Genomic DNA, 21,128 nt, shown 5'->3' with positions numbered 1-21,128 from the left:
GACCCATCCACCACCGTCCTCTGAGTACAACCCTTCAGGCAATTTGCAATCCATCTGACTGTGTAGGCATCAATGCCATAGTTGCCTAGTTTTTTTAATGAGGATGGGGTGGGAGACAGTGTCAAAGGCCTTGCTGAAGTCCAGAAAGACTACATCCACGGCAACACCTGCATCCAATGCTTTTGTGACCTGATCGTAAAAATGAAAAATTATACATTTATTTGGTCTTAAATTCATCCTGCTGTGACGGGAAAAGCAGTGGCAGGAGGCCAGGGGCCAGCCCTCCAGCTCTTGCTCCCCTCTGCCCCTTGCCATGCACCCCCTGTCACGTGCCCTTCTGTGCCTATGACTGCCCCCTGCTTCCTGGCCCTTGCCCCCCCCACTACACACTCCTTGCATCCCCACCCCTTGGCATCCCTGCAGTGCAACTCCCCAACCCCCTGCAGCCTGCCCCCCAGCCCTGGTGCTCCTGCATCCTGACCCTCTACCCCCTGTTCCTCCCTGCAGCCTGCCCCCCAACCCTTGCCCATCCTGCCCCCACTTACCTTTGGCTGTGGCTCTGCTTCTCTGGAGCAGTCAGCAACATGGTCCCAGCCAAGCTGTGCCAGGAAGAACTGGCAGCAGCTCTCAGCCGGCTCAGTTTGGGTTAGGGCTGGAGCCACAGCAGAAGGTAAAAGGAGAGGGGGCAGCAAGGAGTGGGAAGCATACAGGCACAGGGGAGCAGGGATTGGAGGGGTAGGCTGCATGTTTCCCCCCACCCAGTAATCTTCTACCCACTACCCCACCCTACCATGTGCCCCTCCCCTGCCAAATGAGCCTGTGGCCAAAGCTAGAGTTAAGCCTCTGCCTACCCCAAACCAGTACTCAAATTCAAGACAAGGCTGCCCCCCTGATGCTGACTGCGAGGGGGTAGGCTCATCCTGGACTTGAGTAAATACGATATTACCATTCCCTTAGGCCAGCAGTTTCCAACCTTGGGCCGCAACCCAAATTAGGGTATCGGGGCAATGTCAGCAGCAACGGACACAGAGGACAAGCCGCATTGCGTGCCGGGAGCCCGCCACCCCCAGGCCACCACCACCACACTCCGCTCCGCTCCCAGCAGTAGGTCATGGAATAAAAGGCTGGGACCACTGACTCAAGCATTCTCATCAAAATAAAAAATAGTAGATATATCTTTTAACTTAAAAATCTGATGTAGAAAAAGAAAGTTGTAGCTTTAACATGTACTAGCTGGTAAAGGTACATCTTAACTTCAAACAAATGTCAAAACTACAACATGTCTAGCTAGTATGTTTAAACTATTATGTAAAATATGTTAAGAATTTGCTGCATTTAAAAGCTTGTCTAAGTCTATTCCAACCAGGCAATTGGTGCAATAAAATATAATACCCACAAAAATCCTTGCCTCCCTTAAAATGATACCCTTTTTTACACTACAGACATATGGAATTTTTTATTTATTGTTGATAAATATTTGTATAAGTAAGACTTGGGAGGGGTCTTAGATTTTTTTTAAAAGGCAGTGACTAAAAAGTTTATAATATAAGGATGGGTTTTAGCATTACAATCTGTCCCAAGCAAAGGGAGGCATGTAAAAACAGCAAATAGCTCTTACAGGCCCAGGAGCTGACCTAGGGATAGTGATACTGTCACAATTAGTTCCCTGGTTTCCCCTCTTGTTTAAGAAGAGAAGGAGCCTGTGGTAGCCTGTACCAGCAATAAACTGTGCAAATGTGATACGGAAATCAGTTTAAAACTCAGTGAACATGAAACCAGATAAGGATGGGTTTACACGGTTACTTTTTAAAGGTAGAACTACCCTTTGAAAGCGCAGATGAGGAGTTAAATTTATCTACCATAAGTAGGGCACATATCACTGTAATATCTCTGTCTTTAATGTCTTTATCCTTATAAGACGAATGGAAGATAAGAACGTGTTATTACACAGATCAGGAAGTAAGACGCTGGTTATACCTGGGCCAGTCAGCTCCGTTGTTTTACATTTCTAAGAAACCTTTTGTTTCCAAGGATCCCAAAACATAGTATAAAAGCTCTGCCCACCATCAAAACAGACACCTCTGTGAAATGTAGCAATTGTCCTAAAATAGCATGCACCGCTGAACAAGTACGGACCACCATGGGTTACACACAGCAATTCACACAAGACCAATAAATCTCTAATGTAATCTTACATGTTTAAGAAATTATGACAATCCAGAACCGTGGTGGATAAGAAACAGGAGACATTCACCTGCATTTCAAAATGATTTCAAAATAAGTAGCAAGTGAGATGTATTTTTAAATATTAATTTAAACTTGTCATATTTTAACATGAAACTGAAGTTGGTAAACAACTAGCCATTATGCTCTGCAACCCTAAAGATCCCAATAGTACATGCAGCTGTTAATATAAACATTATCATGAAAAAGAGCTTTTATTTATTTATTTATTTTTACAGATATATCTGAATTTTTTGGTTGTTGATAAGCATGTTGTAACATGCTGATATATATACTGAGATATATATAGATACACACACACATATATCCCTAACAGATTATACTTTCTCAAGTTGATAAAAAATGATGCGTGCACCAGACATTATGTATACAACAGAAGGACATGCAAACTGCCATAACGTCACATTTGCAGAAAATGGCAGGTGTCAACTTTCGTGAAAGTTAAGCTACAATAGTCCCATTTCAGCAATCTGGTTCTATTTCCAGCAAAACACCAAGAAATTCCAATGTTGCTAATTCTCAGTATTGCAAAGTTTGACGTTTTAATTAAAGGCCAACTATTGGAGACAGCTGCTAATACATGCCACACACTAATTTCTGCTTCCCTATAGAAGGGAAATCAGTGCCATGAAGTGTGAGTATGACTTGTGCCTAACTTGTTTTATTTACTCAGATGCACCAGTCCTGAGACAGAGGACAGTCACAAACAACATGCAGGCCCAGTCTTGTCTTCAAGTTCCATACCAATACCCATTTTTCAGGGAGCAAATTGTATTGATTCCAGACAGTGAGGTTTGCTGCTCATGCAAAGCCCCCAATTCACAGCCTTTAATAACAAAATACCCGCAGCACACTCCATGTTCCTATTACTAAACATCTGCAACACAACAGCCAGGTCTACGTTAGGGGCACTTTGTTGGTATAGCCATACCTGCATTGTACACTGGCAAAGCACTTCTAGCATGAATGCCAATTATATCGGTAAAAAACACACTACAAACAGTATAGTTTACTTCAGCATCCTTCACACCCTAACTTAAATAAGTGAAAGGAACAAAGATACAGCTTCTTCACTATGCCTACATCTATACTAAGGCCTTTTGCCTGCAAAACTACCTCTACAGGAGGTCAAACTTCATATCTCCTGATTTACACAACGATGCCACAAAAGTTCATAGTGCAGACTTAAGCTGTCAAGAACCTTTTCATAAGCCCTGTTTAACAGCAAAACCTGGTGACACTTTTATCAAGAAAATGGAAGGGCTTCAGTTGGGAGTAAGGTGAAGATTACCCTCCCTTCTGCCCATTGCAATGTTTTAAACTTAGCGGCCACCTCTACACAAGAAACTGACTGAGCAGTAGCTTGTTACTATTGTGCAGTAGCATCGCACGACACAAAACATGATGTGATGCTACTGTGCAGTAGTAAAGAGCTTCTGTGCAGCCAGCATCACCTACAAGCCATTCGGCGATGCTACTGCACAGTAACTCCAGTTACTGCGCAGTAACTCCAGGCAACTGCGCAGTCATTTTGTACTTGCATACACATTTAGTATTTGTGTATACAAGTACTAAACGACTGCACAATAAGAACTGCGCTGTCAGTATCTCGTGTAGACGTGGCCAGTTAATCCCAAGGTACACCAGTATCAGGGAAAGGCAAAATAGATCCAGAGATGTCCCAGACCATTAAAATAAGTCAAAATATGCTTGAGCTTCACTATATGCCAAGGAGTCAAAGCAAGCTGTATACACCAGAAGGCAGCCCAGGAAGTCCAAATGATTCTCAAATCAATCAGTAAGATCCGAAAATGGGACGCAGACTCAAAAAACTAAAGAATCCAAGAAAAAAAGAACAACCCCAGTAGAAGCTTAAATTAATATGGGATTAATAACAATAGCTTAGCATCACTTCAATTATCTGAACATAATGGGGGCCACATATTAGTACTGGCTAATTGAGATTTTTGGGATCATCAAGAGAATATTCTAATTAACAGCAGTCAGGGGATGTGACCTGCTTTGAGGAAGAGGGATCTAGATAACTGAAGTTTCAAGAAGCTAATGGGGTGTACTTGGTAGCCGTGTTGGTCTGAGACAAAAAGACATACAAAAAACTAGAACTCTTGGTTCCAAATGATACCTTTTATTAAACCAACTGGGAAATGGCAACAACCCCCCCCAAAAAAAATTGTCAATTTTCAGAAAAGGACAATTTTCTTGCAATTTCCGAGTTGGTCTAATAAAAGGTATCATTTTGGAACCAAGAGTTCTGGTTTTTTGTAAGAAGCTAAAGGTGAATTTGGGCATTTGCTCTAGGAAAGGCAAGAAAAGCACAGGAGTTTGAGGGGTGCCAGGGGCCTAGGTAGATCACAAGAGGTGCCAGATCTCCCCAGGTAGATCACAAGAGGTGCATGTCATAGAATCAGAGAAAAGGAGGGCAGGAAAGCAGGGTACCAATGACAGGGGAGCTCAGGGGGGACACAGAAGAGACAAGAGCCCGCCTGTTAAGATTTGAAAATCATAACCTGGCAGGGAGGGGCATCCTCCGGATTGCTCCTTCACTTGGGTGGACTTGTTAATCAGTGAACCCATTTAATTTTTTTGCAGACCCCCTGAAACTAAAAGTGTAACTCCAGCCCTGTTGGAAGGGACCCAAGGAGATCATCCAGTCTGACACCCTGCTCCAAACAGGACCTGGCCCAACTCTGAAAGAAAGAAGCTGTGTCAGGAGCAGGGCACCACCAACTAAAACACCCCCCATCCCCCCAGTTCACTTCTTGCTGGGGCACAGCTGGCTCATTCCCTGCTGCCCAGGGCCTGCGGGCCGGGGGGGCATCCCAACCGCTGGCTGGTTTGGAACTTTTGGGGGAGTTTCCTTTCCCCGAGGAGCAGACGGAAGTGAAGTGAGGTCCGACAAGGGGGAGGGCTGGATTCAGGCAGCGGCGCGGGGAGACGGCGCCGTGCAATCCCCTCCCGTGCTACGTGGCAGCCTCTCTCCGCGGGAGCCAGCCGCTGGCCGGGCACCCCCGGGCGGGGCTGAGGATCACCCACCTTTTCCACTCTGCGGGCCGTATAGAGCCCCATCCCGTCCTGCACTTTAGACGACTTGAGGGCAAACCTGTCCGGCACGTACATGCCCAGCATGGTGCGCTGCCGCGGGCCGGCGCCGGCCGGGGCCACGCGCGCCGAGAGGGGAGGGGGGGAGGCTGCTCGCGAGCGGGAGGGGCGGAGCCAGCGGCCGACTCCACTGCCGCTGGCCAGAGGCTGCCGCAGCTGGATGGGGAAAGGCTGAGCTAGGATTGGTGGAAAGTTTGGCAGAGGAGGCTCCCGCCGCGAGCCTTTCCAACCTCTCAGCTGTTCAGTCACGGCTTCAGCGGCCCCGGGCAGCCTGGTTTTCTCTGATAACAACACAAATCCCTAATTTAGGGATATAAAAAAAGTAGCCCCAAAGCCACATTTTTCCATGAGTAAAACAAAACCCCTCTACTATCTATAGACCTGTAGACACATATAAAGATCTATAGATATACATAAAGATTATACCTATAGATAGCTCTAGCTGTATAGATATCTTTATCTATAGCTATAGATGGATATAGATCTTTATATCTTTATCTATAGATTGATAGCTATATAGATATCAGATCTATAGATAAAGATCTATATATCTACAGCTATAGATAAAGATCTAGATCTATATATAGATTTATCTAGATATGTAGATCTAGATCTATATAGAGATTTTTATAGATTTATTTATATAGAGATATATCTATAGATATAGATACAGATCTATATATTAGTGGTGTTTTGTTTTACTCATATATATCTATAGAAATTTTTCCATATCTATAGATAGATATAGATATATAGAGAGATCTCTCTATATATCTATATCTGATATATAGAGAGATCTCTCTATATATCTATATCTATCTATACCAGTATTGATAGGTAGATATAGATACAGAGATATATAGATACATCTATATGTATCTATATATCTCTGTATCTATATAGATTGATTGTATCTATCGATCTATCTATATGTAGATAGACATATAAATAGATACAATCAATCTATATAGATATATATAGATATGTGTAGATATATCTATATCTATATATCTATCTATAGCTACCTATCAATACCGATATAGATAGATATAGATATATTGATAAAGTGGTGTTTCATTTTACTTGTGGAAAAATGTGGATTTGAGGTTACCTTTTTATATCCAAAAACTGGGGATTTTTGTTTAATCAGAGAAAACCAGGATCCCTGCTCATCAGTGTCCTACTTCATTAATGCCCTGATCCCATCAGAGAAGCCACTTGTGCCCTTACTAGCAGGCAGCAGGGAACCACTGCATTGCAGAAGTTCAGGGCAGCCCAAGGACAGCCCTTCCTCACCCCTCTGTCTGTACTGGTTAGGACCCATACCTCAGGGATACTGGTGCTGATGTGATGCTAGAGAGAAAAAAATAAAAGTGACTTTTTCAAGTGCCGTGTCTGTTCTGAAAATGTAGGAGAGAAGCCAGGCTCCAACGCCCACCACCCTGACACCACAGCTTCATCGTGGGTGGCCTGGGAACGGCGTGATTTGCAAGAATGAAAAGTCCTGCAGATTTCACATGTTGATGATTTAAAGAAACAAAAAAAATAAGGCCAGATCAGGCTCTGGGCATTAATTGTCCCTTTGTCACATCAATAAACATTTAAAGTACCTGTCTTGCTTTTAGTTGATCTAATAAATTATATCAGATTTACCCAAAGAACGTTGTCTGCCTATGTCCTTAGACCAACACAGCTACAACCTATATCCCTGCCCTATGCCTGGCCTTCCAGGGGCAGGGAGCATATTGGGAAGAGCCTTTTGTCCTGCCAACTAACCCTGATTTTGTTTGTGCAAGGGTTGGCTCTTTGCCTGCAATCCCTTTAAAACTTCTCCTATGTCCGAGGGCAACGTTTCTGTTCATTTGATCTCTTACAACTCTGTTTTGTCTCTGTTCTCTCTCTCAGAGTGAAGTTACTAAGGGCACTTCAAACAGGAGCACCCTCATATTAAAACTTCTTAACTCATGCCAAGTGCCCTCTGGACATCTCAGAGTTCCAGGCGAGGATTAACTCTGAGCCATACTACCTGCCTCTCGCTAGGGTAATTTCAGTCTGCTCCATAAAGGTAAAATGAGCAATCTTCAGTCTTTCAGCATCCCAGGCTGCATTGTTCCCAGCCTCCCTCTCATTGGCATAGAGCCCAGGTGTCCTGGCTCCTAGCCCTGTGCCTGCTCACCAGCCCTCTCATGACAAGTTAGAGCTGTGCTGGCAAGGAAAGATATTAACCCTCAATGTGCGACTGCTCATAACACATTCTTATTTTAACACTGCTTAACATTCCAACAATTTAGTATGATTTAAGTGTAACATGCAACTTCACCCTTATGTTATGCTCAAATATGTTGCGCAAACATATTCTGTGGAGGAGAAGCTGGATAAAAAAGGTGGGAAGTTATTTGACCCTTGCTATCTAAGGCCTCCTACTAAGGCCTATGGGAATCAATGGCAGGCTTCTAACTGCAAATTGGACTCTTCACAGTCATATGAGTCTACACCAAGCAGATCTTGAAAAATCCAGGCTTTAATTTGCTTCTGTGTGCATGTGTATTATTACCTTGACCCGTTGCAGGAATGCAAACCCTTTTCTCCTTATTCCCAGAAAAAATGGCTTATGTACAAAAACCACTTCTTCACTCTACTAGCTAGTATCTACTAGCAAGCACCTTCTACTAGCAAACATCTTCCTCATGCACATTTCCCCTTAGACACTGAATGGTACGTGGATCCAGTAGAATAAATAATCTGTAATAATACATACACATACTATCCTAATGCATATGTAGAATGGCTAAATTTATTTTGCACAGGCAACTTTCTTCCTGGTATTTCCTTCCTTTTGAAAGCTTGACTTTGCAATCCTAATCTTTTAAAATGTAGGACTCAATGCTTATATTCTAAATTTCCCTTTCAACAAATCTGAAAAAAAAATCACAAATTACATGCAAGTATGACAAATCCTTCTGGATTGCCATACATGCACAGTGGGACTCCAGCAGTTAGGCTCACAGTTTTCCACATGTTATTACAGGTACCAGATAATACTGATTGCACTAGCAGGCTATTTTCTATATGGGCCTGACAGCAGAAAGAATCAATATGGTTGCCACTGATTTCTGCAACTACTTGATAGATAAAAAGAACATTAGAAAGTAGAAAATGCGGGTGCCATTTCTTACACTCAGGGAAGAGAGTGAAGGTCTGATGATCACAAGCAAAATAGCCACATGCATGGATCTGGCATTTTCAGTCTCAAAGACAGGGTGGCTAATTGAATTTGATTTATACTTTTGCCAGAGTGGAGACATAAGGTATAATCCTAGCCCAGGGGTTTTCAACCTTTTTGGGTCAGCGTACCCTCAGCAGCCAGTCAGGAAGGCAGGAGTCCCCTAGCAGCCAGACAAGCGAGAGCGAGGGGTCTCCCAGTGACCGATCAGCAACCGGGGGAGGAGGGGAGGGGTGTTACCCTGTGGCCAATTGGCAGCAGCAGAAGTGCCAACATAACCCCAGTTGAAAACCCTTGTCCCAGCCCACTAGAGCTCCTATATGCCCCTCTACTTCTGCACAAGGGTATAATGAAAGACCATACAGATGCTACTGAAAACCTGTACACCTGTACTTGGCTCTCCTCTCGCATCCTACAGCATAGGGACAAGAGTCCGTCTGCCCATTTGTACTGAAAGGTAATGACCAATTTGTACTGGAAGGTAATGATCAGAGCAGCCTTGACTCCGGCAGGTCTAGGCTGAGAGGCCCACAGCCAACCACATAAAGCTGCTAGAAATTGGAACAGTTTCCTGCCTAGTGCATATAGTGCTAACAGAAATATCTGTGCTTTCATCAGCTATCAAGTGTGGAATGGCAATGTACGCATTTCATTCAATACTTCCTGACAAATTACAGAAGTTATGCTGTCAATAAATTCAAATGCATAGTTCTTACTTCTCTACCTTTCAGGAATTTTAACATACTTGCCAACGTGACTGTGGATTTCCTGCACTGATAGCAGTGATGAATTTAATTCCACTGTGAGAAGAACATTATCAATTAAGATTTTGACTTGGTCAGCATTTGATCGCTTCCTTTCAGACAGTTCTATCCTATTTTCCCATGTCTCGTGTTTCAGAAAATAAACTTTTCAGGATTCCTCTGCTTTGATTGCATAGTTTCATCACAGAATCTGTGTAAATCTTGTGGGTCAAATGGCATTTCAGATCATCTAATTTCCAGTAGTCGTCCCATTTTTTTCTGGTTGTCCATTCGCTATTGGTGCCTGCATGTACGCAGATGTTACACGGGACATCCCCACTTTCACAATATTGGAAAATATCTCCAAGACTTATGCACTGCCAACCGGATGCATGTGGCATGTCGGTTTCGAACATCTCCTTCAATCAGTCTTCTTTGAATCTTGAGCAGCCCCTACCACACTCCCTCCTGCACTGTAGGGGTTTTGATCTGCCCCGCTCCCCAAGCCCAGTGATAAAGAAACAAACTTACCTGCCTGTTGCTGCGATCCTGGCTGGGAGTGCACGGGTATCTCAGTGTGCCCACCCCACCCCACCCCACTCTGCAGCAGCCAGTGGCCAGGTTCAGGCGGGTGCGTGGCATTAAAAAGTTACTGCATGGCAAGATTTTTTATTGTGCATGGCCATGCACATATGCAGCTTAGAGGGAACCTTGGCGGGTATGCTTCTCAGCAGTCATGGCATAGTACAGAGGTGATGTAGACATGGATGAACTGACATTTAGTGTGACCTCCTATGTAACATGGACCATAGAATAACAGCTAGTTACCATATACTGAATCTATCACCTAAACCATGGCTAAATCAGTATAATCCACAAAGACAGCTGGTGGTGTTTTGGAGACCACAAAGAAGACTCTCTTCCCTTCATTGTTTATTTACAATAGTTAATTACTCTAATTCTTATACGTTTGTTAGTTATCAAATTCTCAATCTATTTAATATATGCTTTAATGATACTATAAGATGTTTATTTTTTTAATGAGAAAGTTATGCTGAATTAAGTCAGAGGCCGTACAGAAGTTATCATTACAATTTTGGTTGCTAGAGGTATCAAAAAATTAAAATGAGTTTGTCTGATAAGACTTGTATCAATAAAAACTAAAAAAAATAGACATTAGGTCATTCTCTTTTATTATTAAATAAATTCCATATCAGTATTTCCATTCTGTTCCTCAGGACTGATGCAAGGTTTAACCAACCTTTAGTCACCTGAATTATCTCACTTAGATTTTTTGAATATTGGCACAATATTAACATTCTTCTGGAGTTTCCCTTGTATTCTATTTTTTAATTTAATTTAATTTTTTTGTAAAATTAAAACAGAGAATCAGAACTCTCCTCAGCCAACCCTAAGGGATCTTACATGAAAGGCTTCCTGATTTTAAAATGTCTTCAAGTTAATAGCAACCAAACAGTATGTTAAACAGCAACTACTAGGGTTAAACATTTTATCCAGAATTCCACCACACACATTTGATATGAATACATCATCCTACAGCAGAATATAATATTTATTGAAGTATTCATTGAAGGTTTCTGCCTTTTCTGCATGATTATACATTTTCTTATGTGCATGTGCGTGACTTATTTGGTCTAATAAAAGATACCAGATTCACCCAAAGAACCTTGCCTGCCTATGTCCTTAGGCCAACATGTCTACAACCTACACCCCTGTGCGTGACTTAGGCTTTTATTAAGATTTCATTTGTTACTGAGGAAGAAGCCAAACATGGAAGTTTTCAATCTGGATTGTTAGAGTTTGGAAATTATAAGCAACCAAAACCAGAAAACAGAAAGTGTTAAAATGCCAAAGTAAATGAAATGCAGCTGGTAAAGAAGAAAATTTCATAGAAAATGGGATTTTTTTGTTGTTTGTTTTTTTACAGAAACCCAAAACCTAAACATATTTCATTGTATGGTTTTCTGATGAAAGAAATCAAATGTTTGCATTGAGTGTTTGATTTCCTTCAAAACTGTTTTGTTAAGTTGAAAATCCTATTTTCCACTGAAGAAACCTGATGAGAATTTTGCAACTAGCCCTGGAAGGCAATCCTCTCACCGTTGCCTATAACATGTAAGGTAAAATCAGACTGTGTACTTTTATCACTTCCACTTTCTCATAGATATTAAAACACAGAATCTGCATATTAGTGATACTAGACAAAAACATTTTTTTCATGTAGATCAAAAAAGCAGCAACTACCAATCCCTTATACAGCACCTGCCTTCCTTTATTAATGTGTCCTGCTATTATCTGTGCTGTACTAGATCTATGACTAGATTTTATTCTAATGGTCTGTCAATCTGCACTTTTCATAAGTACTACACATTCTTAAACAATCTGAGAGACACGCAGACATCATTCACAAATTCATCCTTCCTATATTCAAATGCATTAATGGGCAAATTCTGATTTATTTTCACTTTTGACATTAAATCTTTCCACTATTTTGGGCACTCTTGTTCAAAAAAGATCAGGTAGAATATCAGAAGCTTAGAAAGCATGAGCAAAAAGAATCAAGAAACAGCTGGCAAGGTAGCTAGATATATATATTTTTGTAAAAATATACCATTAAAGTGCTCCCAATTGGGACATTACATTATGAATAGCACTGTAGCCAGACCTAGCCTGAACACCCAGTTTTTGGTAATGCAGTTTTATGAATGACAGTAAGACCTGAAAATGAACTTTCACTAATACACAGATTAGTTTTAGCTGTGAATTCAATCCAGATTACATACACTGATGCTTTAATACATACATAATATAATGTAGCAAAGATTGTAGATGGGAAAAGAGCATTTATTTCCCAGTGGAGGCAGTATTTGTTTAAATCCAATTGTGGAGTTAAAACGAAGTCTAAATGCATTGGAGGTAGGTAGAGGGGAAAGGAAAAGATAAAAAAAATACTAATAAACCTTTGGTATCGTAGAGTACCTATTTAAAATTCTGTGTTCATATCTTATTTTAATCAGTCAGCCAAACAAGTTTTGTTCTTTTTGATCATGCTGCCTTGAAAAGACCATCAAGAGCACAACAGCCCTTTATATTTCTTGTAGTCTTCCAGAGACATCAACAGACTAATTTATAGATGCAAAAAAGTTATAACTGGTTGAATGTCAGTGGTTTAAAGCTCCGCCCATCCCCACTGAGATGTTTCCATTGACATCAACATCAGCTGGTACTCTTTGCATGAAAATTTCTTCTGAAGCTGCAATGCAACAGAGGGCTTCTATTTATTGTACAAAAAAACCACACCCTCCAAGTCACTACAGTCATCCACACTCACACAGTTCATATTGTAATCCACGTGTCATTTTTTGTGAATAATCATTTAAAAAAAGAAGATGCCATAGTTTGCATGTGGTTTGTAAAAGTCATTTAAATGGCAAAGTTATATATTTATGCCTATTCAAGTACTCAAATGACAGCTTCTTTTGATGCACAGCCATGTTTCCCTACTTGATATGTTGTTTACTAGATGACAGGAAAGACAAGAAAAGAATTGAAAGAGATAGAATTTATAGTTGTGCCTCACATCCAGAAAAGTGGTCTTGGTAACAGCAGTCAGAGACACTGAATTTCTAGTACTGGAACTGCCACCCACTTGTTGTCAGCCTAGCCCAAATTTTTTTAACTTGCATGTCTTTATTAATAGAAGTCTTTAATAGTTATTAATAGAAGTCTTTAATAGTCTTTATTAATAGAAGTCATTAATAGTTATTAATAGAAGTCACTAGAAGCTATGGATTCTCAGCACATCTTGCCATTAATGCTATTCAATCATTTCCCCATTTCTGATGGCCTCAAACAGTATCAAGTCTGGTCTTCATTCTGTTTCCCCTCTTGGATGAGCAAAAAAGAAAAAAAAAACAACCTTCTCCTTTTGTAGAAAGAGAGAGCTAGAATTGGGGAATCATATCACACAGAGTGGAAACCCAACCTGAAGCTTTCCTATTGTAACCCAGGTACACCCAAGGGTGTGCCCCATTTTTAATTGGATGGGATAGGTAGGCAGGAGGGGGTGCTATGAGAGGGATTCCAGAATTTTGAGCAGATCCCTCTTTCCCCTATAGAGTTAGTCCAAGCCCAAAGTTTTTAACTAGATACAATTTATTGAGTTATAATATACATAATTATAAAACTAGATATCATATACATATATTTACACAGTGAACATTAACCAATAACCAAAGTTAAACCCTAAATAACACTATTTACCCATCACAATAAAACAATTTCAGCAGCATCAACACACTACAACAACACAATACAACATTTTTATTACAAAATATAAGACGCAAACAGAAACAATCTTAATAACACCTATTTCTTAACATAGTCCCTGACCCATGGCAACAGATAGTCTTCCTTCCAATGGGGTCCCTTGGGGGGTGTCCAGGAAGCACCAAGGGCCCCTCCCCTTAGGGCCTTGACTAGGCAGGGGTGCTTACCCAGCGCCTTCTCTGAGTTTTCCTGCCCCAAACATCTTTCCCCTGTGGGACCGAAGGGCCCACTGACTCATGCTCCCTCAGATGGCGGTGGTCAGGGCGCAGCTTGATGGGGTCTCCTGTGCTGGAGCGCCTCTCCAGGCCTCTCCTGTGTTGCTGTGCTCCTCCCTACCCTGTGCCCTGCTCTGGGCACCAAGGGCTCAGCTCCTCTTAGATGCTGCACCACAGCTGCTGGCCTCTGGGTGCTGAGCCTCACGCTGCAGCACGACTATTTCCCTGTGCCAATGATGCCTGAGCTGCCCTGCCACGGCTCCCAAGGCTTGGGCCCATGCATCGCCCTACACACCATGGGACCTGGCCGCTTGCTGGGAGATGGGGCCTGACCCGCCTCATTGCGGCCCCCAAGGCCTTTGCCCCGTGCGCTGCCCCACACACCATGTGGCCCACTGGCCCTCCGGGGTCGCAGGCTTGAGCTGATGCTTGTGGCTCCCAAAGCCTGGGCTCCGTGCACCGAACCATGTACCATGATGGGCCCAAGTGTTCCCACACTGCTCCCAGAGCTGGGTCTCCATGCATCGTCCCTCTGCGCCGTCAACACCCTGAGCGGTCTCGCACCACTCCCAAGGCTGCTCCTCCAGTGGCAGCTTCAGGAGCCTTGGGCCTATTGCCCGCTGGGGGAGAGCTCCCCAGCTTTTCTTGACTCTGCTCTTCTTGAGTCCCTTGCTGCATCTCCCCTTGTGCTGGGCATGCAGCTCCTTTTATACGCTCCAGGGCTCTGCCCCTGAAGTCTTCCAGACCTGACAATTTGCAGTCTTCAATCAGGTCTGGGGGAGCTCTTCTCCCCTCCCCTCAGGAAAGGGGTGTGACTGTATTTCTCTTGCTGCCTCCTGATTGGTGGATGGGCTCCACCAGTCAAAACTGCAGGATCTCAAGTGTGGGACTCAACCCAAGCTCTGAAAGGTGAGCCTGCTACAATATTTAATTTGAAATATTAATTGCCTTTACAATTCACCTTTGAAAACTAACAATGCTAGCATCCGTTACTAGCATCTGTTAAGGTTACACAGCACAGCAGCCACCCATACTTAGGTGCTAGGCCAGGGGCTCACAGTGAGCACTGGGCCAAGAGACAGCTGCTGCCTGGCCAGGCCTGGGACACAGTTCCCTGTCCCCACAGGGCTGCCTGCTGCTAGGGCAGGGACAATGCCCCCCTGCCCCAGCAGCAGGGAGCTCCTGGCCCTGGCCCCCCAATCAGGGCAGGGGATTGGAAAGAGCTCCAGGAGAGGGAGAGGTCCCAGTTCCCTGACCTGATCCACTGGTGGGGCAACTTGTAGCAAGCTCCTGGCTAGGGATTCCCTACCCAGCTGGGGGTCGCTACTAGCTGCCCCACCAGCAGGTCGGGTTGAGACCTGCCGCACCCCTGCAGATCTTTCCAAGCCCCATGCCTCAATCACCCAATCGGCACAGAGCTGGGATCTGCCCCTGACTGGGACAGTTCCTAGCCCTGCTCTGTGATCGTGGGGTGGGGGCTAGGGAGCCTGTTCCCTGCTCAGCTCTGTGATCACGGTGCTGGGTGGAGAACAGGCTTCCCAGCCCCTGTCAGCAGGGAGCTTCTAATGCCAGTTCTGCAGTCATGGGACTGGCACAGAGATAAGGAGCTCGCAACCCCCCACTCCCCAACTGTAATCTCAGTGTGGGGAGCTTGAAGCTCCCTGCTGCTGGGGCAGGGGGATATAGTCCCCACCTGGGCTCTGGTGTTGGAGCCCACCCCGGCAGCAGGTAGTACTACTGCACAGTAAAGCGTCTCGTGTAGAAGCACTCATGATGTAACCCATTTACATGCTCGCTTTCTAAATATTTGAACCCAGTGTACTTAGCATTACTATTATTCATATACCTCATCAGCTTTACAAATTAAGAGGCTTCAAGTTGTGTTTCATTATTGTATATCAAATGCAGGTTTGTATTTCAGTCTGATGTTTATAATTTAGAAAGAAAAATCAGTACTGCAATAGTCCTATTATGTTTTCAAAATGAACTATATACCAGCGAAAGATCAGCAGGCCCATTGCTCAGTCAAAACAATCCATTTATCCTCTGACTATCAGTGGGTGCATCTACATGCAGGTAATTAGCTCTGCAGTAAAACTTCACCATCTACACATGCAAACCTATTAGGACTCAGTAAGCTAATAAATGCCACCTCAGCATAGTCGAGCTAAACACAAGTACTACCCTGTGGTGGCATTGTTTTGTGTGCTGCAGCACACACACAGATGGTGATGAGTCTGGCTGGGGCATGAGGGTGCTTCAGTGAGGGGCTAACTGACAAGCAGCCCCCATGCTGAAGCATCCTTGTGCCCTAGTAATTCCCTCCACAGCGCGAGCAGCCCCTACTCTGAAGCACCCTCATGCCTCATCCAACCCCCTGCAGGACATGGAGCCTAGTCAGAGCAGCCCTGGGCTGGCAGGCTAAACCTGTGGGTCCCCTGCCAGCCAAGACTACTCCAACCGAGCACCATGTGCTGTGCATGAATAAACTCCAGAGCAATATGAATGTATGTTGAAATGGCATGCCTGGGAGCAAAAAACTCTGGAGCAATAAGCTCCAAAGTTAATTCACACACATTAATTGCAATGCAAATGTGTCCAGTTAATGTGTTCTCAGGGACACTTTTGAACCATCTTTGCTTTCATCTGCAAGCATAGCAAAACAACAAGAAATACCATGGTCCACTTTCAGCTAGTCAAGAGACTGCGCTCCCACACAGGTGACAAAGTCCAAGTGGAAACTTTGGATACACTCAAGCATTACATTTAGATTGCCTTAACCATCAGCATGAAAGCAAATAGTAAGCTGCCTAATTTGAGTCTGGTCATTTGAACAACTGTTTGTACCCTTCATCTAGTGTAACATGTCACAATCCATCCTTTAAGCAAATTATATAAAAGGTCTCATATCTGCATTATATGAACTCCCATTGAACTTGATTTGTACATTCGAATCAAGACCTTGGTCCCAAATCTTTATGGCTTTAGTGAGTTGGAATTGCCCATTTGCAGTTCACTATTTGCAGGAATTGGGATCCTCCATTCACAGTTCACCAAAACAGCTGGATTCAGTGAAATTTCTCCTGCCGAAGGAGTCCAAGAATAGATTTCTGAAAGGTCTATCTGCAGTCTTCTTCATGATTTTCACCAGGAGTAGAATGAATTCAAACAGGACTGCTTCCAGAATCTGGTGGAAAACCCTGCTCCTCCCACAATAACATGAGTTGTACAAGGTTTTGGCATGCTCAAAGATGCTAAAAGAAGAATTAAGGAAGAAAACATAGAAACTGAGTAATATCAAAAAAATTTAAGAGGTAAATTCAATGTAATTCTTAATTTTATACTTGGTGCATCCATACCAGAATGACGGGTGTTTTCAAAATAATTTAATTACATGTAAAACAGGTCCAACCATTCTTCATTTTAATATACAGAAAGCATCTTGTTAAGCAGCAAGGGTTAGTACAAATGTAACATGACACATGAATCCACAGAAGCAAGGAAATGAAAGTTATATGACACCCAACCAGATGTGCCCCCTTTCCCTTCATCCACAGGCACACAGATTACTAGTGCTACAACTACTATACACAAAACACCAAGCACTGCAAACCCTAACTCTACCTCCCTTAACCTTTCGTTTTCTATATACACATTTACAAAACTACCCACCACTTACTCCTATTAGTTGTGAACCCTGTGTGCAGTGGTTTGCTGTGTTGGTAGGGCAATTAAGTAGACAGAGGGTACATCTACCCAAAACACTACTGTGCAGTAGCATTGGTGGGCACTAACCATGTTGCACCACTACTGAGCAATAGTAACAAACTACTGTGCAGTAGCATCTGAAAAAAACTGAGCGGGGATGGTACTGCATAGTAATGCATAAGCAAGTATTAAATGACTGTGCAGTAACAATTGTGCAGTCCGCTGCTTGTGTAGACGCAGCCAGGGTGATGGAAAAGTAGCATCACTAGATGTTCCAAACAAGGCCAAATTTGAAATCCTTCCTTTTTAAAAAAACAAACAAATAGACTTACAGTAACCCCCCCCCCCCCCCGAAGCTAATCAACAACTAAACCAAAAATTTAAAGGTGCTTCTGCATGCCACGGGAGTTTAATTTGGCTTAATTCTCCCTAATTTGAAATGGTAGGTATTTAAAAACCCACCATTTCAATTTAGGGAGAATTAAACTGAATTCACCCCCATGGCATGTACACAAGGGCAGGGGCCCAACCCTTACCAGCTTCTCTGTGGGGGGATGAGCTGCTTGCAGGCTGACCTGTCCCTCAAGTGCATGGGGGCCTGGTGCTTCCCGCCATGGCAGTAGGGGGCCAGTGCTACCTTCCATGATGGCGGCAGTGTCCCCCAGGTGGCACCTACCCACTGGCATCTGGCCCTGATGGTCCTGGGGAGCACTGCAACCATGAATGGAAGCACTCCCCCACCCCCTGCACTTGCAAAAGGTAGCACTGGGCCACTGCACAGCTCAGGCAGGCAGGCAGGCTCTGGAATTACAAAAAATCAGGCTCCTTGCCACTTTTTTTCCCCCCACTTCAGTTGAGCCTGCCTGCCTGCACTGGTGTGCTGGTGGCGAAAGAAGGCAGCAGGGATGATGCATGCAGCACTGGAAGCCCGCCAAACCCTGAGAACTTCTACTTCCAGCATCCTGTGCACTGTTGCATTTTGTTAGCTAGCAAACTACCGCACCTCAGAGGTGTTTTATCTTGCTATATTACAAAGTTATTTCAAGTGGAATACGCTGCCGAGCATGCAAACAGCAATGCCATTAAAGCGGTGCAAAAGGGCATTTAAGCTGCTTTAAAGGCCAATTTTGTGTTGTATACAAAGGCCCAATGGGGCTAAGAACTCAACCTAAATTACACTCCAAAATGTCACATACTTTTAGGGGGAGGGAAAACAAGAATATGTGCCCCATTTTAAGCCTATTGTAGAACATAATCATAGTTATGGAGTCACCACCTGAGCATCGCCTTAATGCTGTATTTGGAAAACCTCAGACCTCAATAAGCCTCAAAGTGATAAGGCTGCAGACCTTTAGTAACAACTATAGCATATCCATTGAAATAATTTAAAAAGCACTTGTTGAAGAAAAGAAAATGTGATTTTTGGTGAACATTCATCCGGACTTGAAATATAATTCACACGGAGGTCAACAGTCAATTGCTGAGACCAGGAAAACCATAGTTGTGTAAAGCTATTTTAGGGCAGTTTCATATTTTAGTATCAGCCAATGATTCTCTAAGGTACTCTACTGTAGTGCTCAGGTTGCTGGGAAGCTGACTTCAAATCAGGAGACAGAAGTTTCTATGCACCTTTGCCCAATATGTTCCTTTGCCCTGTTTTCACAGCCAAACCCCTCCTGGGCAATGTAAAAGTTTTCTCTGCTTCCCCGTATTGACTCAGCTAAGCAAACTAGACAAAGGCAGCATGCTACATGAGCACACCTGCTGGGATTTCCAGAGAGAACATAAGTAAAGACAAAGTACATTTGTGTTTTCTGCCGACACTGCTCTGCTATCAGCTAGTATTTCTCTGACTTAAAAAAGAAACCAAAGTGAATTGTATCATAATGCACAGACATGGACATACCATTACACAGAACACTGCTGCAAGCAGCATGTGCCAGTTCTGTATAATCCAATGGGTTTCCTTCCCCCGTAGCTAGTAGATTTTAGAGGGGTGGGTTCCCCTGCAAAGGATCCCACTGTCACACTACTCATCTCAGAAGCCATAATGTGTTTCTTTCAAGTGTTTTTCAGGTATTCTTTCTTTGGAATTTAGATTATGACAGGTGCAACTGCATATGTGGAGACATATATGCAAGCACTGTAGTATTCTCAAAGGAGTAAGCTCCCTTGAAGCAGAACAGAATTTCAGTGTTATATATGCCATTTGATTAGAATGTGGGTGGCTACCCATTGGTTCAGTTAACATTTTGGAAAATACTCTGAGTGGGCATAACTTAAACATGCATTCATGAGACAGCCAAATGATTACGTGAATAGGATGTGGACACTGAAGGAAAGACTCATCTAACACCCAACAAATGACTATCCTCTTTGAGACTGCATGGCTCCATCTAAGGCATGCACTCTCATTAATCTAAATCTGGGTTACTGTCTATTTGTGGAAGTTAATCTACTGTAGCTGAGCTATAGTAGATTAACTTCTACAAATAATGACAGCAGTGTTTGCATCTACATAAAGAGAGATTGTCAGCTTATAGAAATAAGCTGAAGGGTTTTGCAGAACTACATAGAGAGATTCTATAGGAATTTGTCATCCATTGTGTCTTTGGATGATGTCCCTCAGAACAGGTCAGGACTAGAATTCTGAGCAAACTTTTATTCAGTTGAGAGACAAGTATAAATTCACAGAAGTTTTAACCTAATGTTGTTCTGGATCCATTCCAACTCAAAACAAGCCAAAACATAGTTCAAGTGGTAGAGTCTGAAACTATGAAAATGGAGGTCTTGCTTGGGTCTAAAGAGAAAAGATAAATCAACCGAGAATGCTTGAAAGTTCTGTACACGTTCCTGTGTTCTTAAGGCATCTTCCTAGCTTTTAAGAAAAAAGGGGGAAATTAGCTGCATTTCACAGCACGCACACCATTTGACTCTAAGTCTAAGAGCATGTTTGCAATGAATAAGGCATGAGGGCAAGCATGTCCAGGCCATGTGACATTTCACCTACTCCACCCAGAACTATGACTTCCTGGGGGAAAACAACTGTTTTTTACCCAGACTTTGTACAAAGCACAAAGTAGCCCTGGAACTTAGACATAACATTTAAAAACAGACACAAACAAATGAAAGGTTTCTTGCAGCAGCCATAACAAACCTAAGGCTTAGTACAACATTCAAGAAATAAGGTAATCACTGTTCTTCCAAATACATCTGCTTTTGGGGACCAAATTAAGAGGCAGGCTTATGTTCAAATTAAGGAATTGCAAATGACCAAATTAGGATGTATGCATGTCATGGGTTTGGAAAGCAAAGGAATATTCTAAAAAAACAGGATGTGAATAGTATGACAACTGCAGGGAAACCAATCAATGGTAACTGGAGATGAAGAGTCATCAGAGGAGGGAAAGAATACAAAAGGAGGGATTTCAGAGCAGCAAAGGGTCCCCAAGGAGGGAACCCAAGGCCACCATGGACAAAGGGCACATAACCAGCCTGTCTTACCCAAAACCACTGGGGGGGGAG

At 43.1% G+C, this 21,128-nt stretch overlaps 1 protein-coding gene across 9 annotated transcripts in view; it reads right to left on the bottom strand.

The window, feature by feature from the left end:
- PRDM5 (PR/SET domain 5) overlaps nt 1–5,457 on the bottom strand; it is a 169,839-nt gene extending 164,382 nt beyond the window's left edge. For 4 of the 9 annotated variants that reach the window (XM_019494815.2, XM_006263126.4, XM_019494821.2 and 1 more), the window contains exon 1: nt 5,299–5,455. In XM_019494815.2, the coding sequence (XP_019350360.1) occupies nt 5,299–5,391 (93 nt within the window). In that variant the 5' untranslated portion in view covers nt 5,392–5,455. Of the gene's footprint in view, nt 1–5,298 lie in introns of all 9 variants that reach the window. The other 5 variants (XR_009459853.1, XM_059722090.1, XM_059722091.1 and 2 more) reach the window with 2 other exon arrangements.
- Nucleotides 5,458–21,128: the final 15,671 nt, after the last annotated feature.

The sequence above is a fragment of the Alligator mississippiensis genome, chromosome 2, assembly GCF_030867095.1.
Source record: "Alligator mississippiensis isolate rAllMis1 chromosome 2, rAllMis1, whole genome shotgun sequence".
NCBI classification, from domain to species: Eukaryota; Metazoa; Chordata; order Crocodylia; family Alligatoridae; genus Alligator; species Alligator mississippiensis.
This window is presented reverse-complemented; position numbering and strand designations above follow the sequence as displayed.